The sequence below is a fragment of the Misgurnus anguillicaudatus genome, chromosome 25 (assembly GCF_027580225.2).
Source record: "Misgurnus anguillicaudatus chromosome 25, ASM2758022v2, whole genome shotgun sequence".
NCBI lineage: Eukaryota > Metazoa > Chordata > Actinopteri > Cypriniformes > Cobitidae > Misgurnus > Misgurnus anguillicaudatus.
Genome location: NC_073361.2, coordinates 23605732 through 23613658, shown reverse-complemented (window position 1 = coordinate 23613658; position 7927 = coordinate 23605732). Strand labels below are relative to the sequence as shown.

General features: G+C 39.6%; 1 protein-coding gene across 2 annotated transcripts in view; it reads right to left on the bottom strand.

Annotated features, from left to right (window-relative positions):
- Window positions 1-341: 341 nt before the first annotated feature.
- tmtopsb (teleost multiple tissue opsin b) overlaps window positions 342-7927 on the bottom strand; it is a 30163-nt gene continuing 22577 nt past the window's right edge. Inside the window, exons 3-4 of one of the 2 annotated variants that reach the window (XM_055182446.2) lie at window positions 7491-7724; window positions 342-1052 (exon numbers count right to left, since the gene is read on the bottom strand). In XM_055182446.2, coding sequence (XP_055038421.2) covers window positions 903-1052; window positions 7491-7724 — 384 coding nt within the window. In that variant the 3' untranslated portion in view covers window positions 342-902. Of the gene's footprint in view, window positions 1061-7490; window positions 7725-7927 lie in introns of both variants that reach the window. The other variant, XM_055182445.2, reaches the window with a different exon arrangement.

Here is a 7927-nt window from a genome sequence, read left to right as displayed (position 1 = left end):
CAAATTCTCGTGAGATAGCGTTGTACAAATTCTCGTGAGATAGCGTTGTCCAAAAAAAGTTAGATTAAGGTACTAACTAGAGGTACAAAACAGTACCCATAGGGTACCACCCACCCCATTGCTGGCCAATTGTACGTTAAAGGTTTTGTGTAGTGTTTCTGTTGAAATATTTTGTTTTGACTTTGTGCTATAGTTCATTAAAGCTTTCCTGGCATTTAAAAGGTTTAATTCTCTGTGAGTCACATTTATTTGGATGGATGCCCACAGCCAATTAAACACAAAATAAACTACATATTTCAAAACAAATTTGCAATTCAAACCTTAAGATATTATTGGCAAGGTTACTGAGAAATATTCTTTATTGTTTAAATTCAACGCTTAGCAATTATACGTGTTAAAATAGAGATAGCTATTACATAATTACACAGCAATAAAGTGTACTCACGTATTCAAAATGCATTTCCAGAATACCTTTCTGCATTAAAATACACTCAAGTTTAGTTTCACAGAGAGACCGACCCCACGGAAATCACATTCTGGACACTTAACAAACAACAATAAACTTCACAGTTTGAGCCATAATGTCATCTTTCTGTTCATAGAAAAATCAAGGACATGGACACAATCTGTAAAAGGGGCGTGTGTCTCTCTGCAGACACGCCCATGTCTCCTCCTTCAATTCTACTGTACATGCTCTCCGTTGCTCTCCTTGGTTTGTGTAGGTTTTATCCTGTTATCCTAATTCCACAGTTTGATGAATTCTTGCATGACTGGCTGTACAAGTTTAACCATTGTAATAAATCACAAGAGACACAACTGGTCTGTTGGTTTCATGGCCAGCAGCGGGAGAGGGCTTGCCACCCTCAGAGGAACTTTTCTGCCCTCCGCTGTGTGGAGCACAGTTAGTATGGTGGGCAGCGGAGGCTACAGCAAACGTAACGTTCTGGCCGTTGGCACGTCGCACTGTCCTGAGAGTTTTGGTGACTTTGGAGGAATTTTTTAAGCTGGAACCTCTCACCGGGATGGTGCACATTAGAAGAGCGTGGAAACATCTGCAAAACTGACACAAACATACGAATTGAGGTAGAGAAAGCAAAACAGTTCATTTGTTAACTTCACCGTTAAAGGAAAAGCTTAATTTGTTCATTTCAAACCTGTAGGCCTTGAATTGAGAATACTGCACACTGTCAGATAAAAATAGTCCCATGCTGTCACTGGGGCATTACCATGTAAAAGTCTCCTTGAGTGTACCATTTAGGTACAGATACAGCGGTTAAAATAAGTATTTGAAAATCAGCATTTTTATCAGTAAGGGAATTTCTAAGTGACACAAAATTTCCACCAGATGTATCCATCAAGCCAAATATTGAATTCATACAAAGACATCATAACATTTAAGTATACAAGTTGAGTGATTTCACTTTATTTATTATGACTCAACTCGTATACTTAAATGTTCTGAATCCCCTTACTGATAAAAAGGCTGATGTGTCAAATACTTATTTTCCCCGCTGTATGTATGGTACCAATATGTCCCTTTTAGGTACTTATATGAACTTTTTGGTACCAACATGTAACTCTGAGGTACTAATATGATCTCTTTAGGTGCAAAGATGTGTTTTTAAAAGGATACAGTGTAAGACAACAAATAGTATGAAATGTAAGCTAATTTAAAATTCTGTATGATGCACAGCTTATAAACATGAAATAGGGCTACACACCTCTCTATTTAGCTCCAAAAGGCCTGAAAAAAACTATCAAATGAGTCATTTTTTGCCGTCACATGTCTTTATTCACTTAAAATCTCCCAGAATGACATAAGAACAGAACTTTTATTTTGAGAAGTGCATCATAATCAAATCAGCTAGTGCACAACATGGTTCTCATATCGTTGGTATTATAATGGATTTGTAACTGTCCAGAGATCAGGATTAATAAAACAGCAGCTACATGGGGGAATAATAGTCTGTGGAACAACAGCTGACGCTCTGTGTGTCTTAATGTGAACAGGCTTGTTGGCAAATTGAAGGTAAAATTCATTTTCTGATGCAGGACCTTTCAGTAAGAAAGTGATTATCTCAGAATGATGAAGATGACTGCTGATGCCAAACTGTTTCTGAGAGACTGTTTGAATACAATCCTCTGCATTCAGATCACACCCAAAACAAACTGCATACATTGGGACCATTAGCTTTTCATAGGTGGAGACAAAGGAAGCTGATTCACATTAAACCAAGAAAAATACTATTTGATTTATGTAAAGCAGAGTTTATACACCGGAGGTAAGGAATCAAGGGACTGCATTATTGTCCAGTGCTAGCTTTGTGTTTTTGCAGTGCATTTTTCATTATAGATTAACATCTATAATAATTAATTATAACTGTCTACAAACACCTCGTAGGAATAAATTGCATTCTTTGAAGAAAATATACCACAGCCTAAAAAAGTTGCACTCAACATATTATTTTGACAATGCCGAAACCTTGCAGAAATACACTCTAAATATATTGCATATACTGACACTTACGTTTACGCTACATACACTTTGAGAACAGAGTTTAGATTAATCCAGGACTAGGCCTGGACATGAACAAATAAAATTTTTTAATGACAAATTGTAATTTATTCCATAATTTATTTAATGCCTATGTATCGGTGCAGAATTCAGGGTAGCATAAGATCCCAGTGTGAGATTTCACCCCTTGAGAAAACGTAGTGTACTTAGTATACGTCCAATTTTTATGTATACTTAAAGTCTACTACATTTCCTCAAAAGATGTCCAACACAGCAGATCCATCAAGGTTGCGTCAGATAAGTTAAGGGAAGGACTTTTTGTATACTGTACAGGTAAATAAATCACTGTGTTATGATATGTCCCAATGAAAACCTTAAAATGATGTGAAAAAGATGAAGAGAAAGATACAGTATAGAAATCGTTGCCGTTTAGGAGGTCAGAAGGTCTAGGTTAATGGAAGTCTGCAAATACACACATTTTTCCCGAGACAATTGACTCCAGTCAGCTTGTTAATGGCCATTCAGTGTTCTGTTAGAGATGATGGGATGCAATCATGCATGACTACGGTGCACTGGCAGTGCTTTGAAAAGCTCTCCCTTAACCTATGCACCAACCAAGATATGCACATTACTGTTAATTATAACGTAATGAATTAAAACATGAGTGTGTAGCACACTATGGTGCACTGGTACTTTTTGGGCAGCAGGCAGAAGACTGGGATGCTTTCTGACTGAGGTGTAAGGAATGAGTCTATAAATGGATTCAAATCCACAGGCTCATTACAGATAGCAGCTGGTGGTCCCGTGAACCCCGCAGAGATGACAAAGGTGGCGCAGAAAGTTGCTGATCATTTGGACATGCTGTAGGAGAGTTACTGCAAGACTACATGACCAGCTACACTATATTGCCAAAAGTTTTGGGACACCTGCCTTTATATGCACATGAAACTAAATAACATCCCATTCTTAATCCATAGGGTTTAACATGGAGTTGGCCCACTCTTTGCAGCTATAACAGCTTCAACTCTTCTTGGAAGACTTTGTACAATGTTTAGGAGTGTGTTTATGACCATAAAGCACATTTGTAAGGCCAGGCACTGATGTATGATGAGATGGTCTCGCTAGTATTCTTATCTCTAATTCATCCCAAAGAAGTCAGGCCAGTCAAGGTCCTCCAAAACAAACTCGCTCATCCATGTCTTTATGTACCTTGCTTTGTGCACAGTCATGTTGGAACAGGAATGGGCCATCCCCAAACTGTTCCCACAAAGTTGGAAACATAAAATTGTCCAAAATGTCTTGGTATGATGAAGCATTTATAGTTAATTTCACTGAACGTGATTGGAACACCAGGGGCCTCATTTATAAAGCGTGCGTACGCACAGATTTGAACGTAAAGTGTGCGTACGCAAAAATCCACGGCAAAGTCCATATTTATAAAAACTGTCTTTGACGTGGAAAAGTGCTTAGCGCCACATCAGGGTCTTAGCAGACGTACGCACTTTTGCTTGTCTGATTGCTGCAGGTTTTTGGAAGCCATTCTTGTTGTTTGAAATTGGGTTTAAACATCGACAAGCACTCTTTTATATGTCTATGACATTAATTAGGCAGAGATCTGAAACTGCTCGGCTGCGCGCACAAGGTCAAGTTCATTCGCGAAATATAGATTTGAAAGGGGTACGCGCGTTTTCTGCGTGTCCAGTTTATGAATCACACGTACGCATTTTTGTTAAATGATCGTAAGATCAAATGTAGGATGGTTTTTACGCAGCATTTTATAAATGAGGCCCCTGAATTCAATGATTTGGAGCGGTGTCCCAAAACTTTTGGCAATATACTGCATTTCCAATTTGGCACAAGTGGCATAGTGACGCTTTCATGTGGTTTTAAAGGTATAGTAAATCATTTACTATGTTGTTCTTACGAGTGACTTTATTTTGTTGAAAATTTTGATAAATGATGGTAAGCACACAGTTGATGCTATAATTACTATGGAAGTCAATGGGTGCCATCAACTTTATTTTTGGGTAAACTAAATTATCAAGACTAGACAACATTAGTTTTCTTGTTCAGTCTGTGTAATTTGCTTAAAAAATAAAATGGAATAAAAACGCCTGCTAAATGAATAAACATAAATGTAAACTTAATACAAATACAGGCTTGTTATCTTACAATGTTTTCCTTCTTAGGGTACATTTATCTTGATCACATCTGATATCAATACTGATTAACAATACAGATTTTTCCAGTGTAGAAATCGCTTTAAGGAAGACAATGACTGAAGAATCCACACTTCTGTTACACCTGAGCAGTGCATTGACTACACAAAATGAACATGCTGGAAATGTCAGAGAACAAACTAAAGTGGAAAGAAAAAATCTTCTCAATCCACCTAAAATCTGACTTTTTACTTAAACTGCCAGAGTATAGGCAATAACACATGCTGAGAAAGTTAATGGTAAATGGGAACAGACCAGATCTGAGAGGAGCGCTGGTGTGCAGATGATGACCTGAAATAGAGATGATTAGCTCTCGGCGGGGTGCTGAGAAGTTTGGGAGAGATGGACAGAACCTCCTTTATCATTATGTTACACCTGTGCATAGGTGGTCCAGAACGATTGATCCCATTGCTCGGATGGACTGTCCTGTCTCTTCACAAAGCTCTGACTTTTAAGTCATTGTATCTGCCGCGGGGTTTGTTAAATCACATTTTTAATGTTTATGTGCCCTTGATCCCACCGATAGAGCTACAGACATTCTGCACCTAATAAAGAGAAACTGTGACTGTGCCAGAATGTTCCTCGAGTCCCAGGAAAGAGATGTAGGAATGAGAAAATGAAATTACTACACATCATGACAGCTCTCAAACACGGACGGTATGAGATAACTGTTTTTAACACACAGGCTGAGGAACTTCATTGCAAAAGTGGGAACAAAACTCACACTTTTTTATCTGGCACAATTCCATCATTCCATCTTCGTCGGTCATATTGACACACGCCGGTAGATACTTGAATCTGTACAGCACTTTAAGTCTTCAACTCGCCTCAACTCACAGTTTCCATGGTTACGGGCTGGGAGGAATTGAAGACTGAAAATGACATACAGGTAACCGGTGTCACATCTGATGAGCAAGTCTGGTTTCTCCAAGTCTTCATCTGTGGTCTTATCAAAAAATGTGGTTTTGGAGAAAAAGCTTCAGCACACTTCTCCATATGTGCAGATATTACAAACACATAACTAGGACTGTTCACATGTACACAAGTTCAGAAATAGCATCAAAGTGCTGTTGATATCGTTTGGATCATACAAGTAGTAAAAGTGGATTTATAAAACCTTCAAGCAATATTTCTTAAGTTTTAATCCTTGAAGAAAAACTGTTTTTATATTCACTCCACTAGCTTGTGCCTTCTTTCAAAGATTTGAATGTAACTGCATGCACAACTGTTTTTATCTGCAGGGAAAACTGAGACAAAAAACTGTGAAATTATGCAGCCCTGACAGAATTCATTCACTTGTTAACGCCATAAAGAAAAACAAACAGCACTAATTAGTTTGTGTGATATGTGTTGTTAAATGCATTCAAGAAAAAGGTGTTGATAATGCGCTTTTAGAAATGACAACATTGAATATTATTAATGAGTGAACTCAAAAACGTTTTTTCAGTTAATGATCTGTAATGCTGCATTTACACCAGCCATGGTAGAGGTGTGATGCGCGCGTGATTTCAATGGTAAGTCAATGTGAAAAAGCGCTTCTGGAGGTCTCGCGACGCGGAAGATGCGATTCAGCCTCATTCACGCGTCTAGTTCGCGCGAATGGCGCTAGTTGAGTGCCTGGCGCGGTGTGCGCGAATGGTGCTATTTGTGCATTTTGCATTTGACGCGAATTTGCGGCTGAACTTTGGCGGAATTTCGCGGCGTGTTAACCAATCAGGAACCTGCTTGCTGCTGTGGCGGCAGCCCCGCCCGGAGTCACTCATTCAACCTGAAGGAACGCTTCATATTGTCCGCGAGCAGTCACCCGGAGCTATACGACACTTATTTCTATAGAGACAGGAAAAAAAGGACCTCGCTTGGAAGAGTATAAGTGAGGAAATTGGGCAACCTGGTAAGTTGTAAATACACATTTCACTTTTGAGTCACTTGACTTTTATCAACCCGCGCCGTTTATTTACGCCCTACAGTAAGGTTACCAAATACAAACCGGTAACTCGATAAATGCACATAAGTCAACATAAGTCATCTTGCAAACAGACAACCGAATAGCACTTGCCCCTCCCACAAGAAGCGGATTTTGCCATCTGACGCGCGTCAAATGCTTGCTTTTTCTGTGCGTCTACTTCGCTCTAGACGTGCAAATGCATTCAAACTGTTCAAACGGCAAACTAGGCACGGTAGATGCCTCAAACGCGGTTGGTGTTAAACGTAGCATAAGAATGGGGCTTTATTAGTGCTGTTCATATTATTAGAGAAACTTTTTTGACATTTGTGAATAAAATGTTTCAATGGATTAAAAACGTCTGATTGCCGCCCTCATCAGGATGAACGCAGGCTACTGCAGTTGAATTTTCCTATAGGATGTTGCGGTACTACGTGACATAAGTGGTACCACCCTACGTAAGCAGGTTCAAACTCACCACGCCCTTGTTCTGATCTCACCACACTCTTGGTACGAGCTTAGTTCGTCCCCTCTATTTCGGGTTTGCCCACTTTTCTTGCATTTTTCAAATATTGCCAGTGGGTGGAGTCAGGCTCTGACCAGGGGTTTAGTTACTCTCTAAATGTCCTCTGTGTAGATTTTTAGTGGCATCTAGAGGTGAGACTGTGAATTACCTCTAGAGAATAGAGAAGCTACTGTAGCCGGCACAAGACAAACACGTCTGTGTGGACCCTACTGTAAATTCCATACAGGAAAGGTAATGTACAACCATCAAACACAATGTAATATTCATATCTTGAGTTGACACACCCACCTGTTTGTTCATGAAGATGTAGATGATGGGGTTTATGACGGTGCTGGTTTTGGCTAAGAGAGAAGGAACAATGCTGGCTGCAGGTGTGATCAGGCCAGGTCGTCCAAATGTTGCCATCAGGGCCATAACCCCATAGGGCATCCAGCACAGTAGATAGCACACAACCATGGTGACCACCATGAAGAGTACTCGCTGCTCCCTCTTACGACTCACCACCGTATTGATCCGGCTCACCTTCATCGTTGCAATGAGAGATGAAGAAAAGCAGGTAAACGGGGGAAAGAAGTGAACACAAGACATTTTTATAGCATGCTGTTTTATAGTTTTTTAACCCTATAAGTAATAATCCTTTATGATCTAGATATTGTTTATCTGAGACTAGTTAGCATTTGTTTCAGGCCAGCTTGGCAGAAATTGATACAGCCCCGTGAATCGAT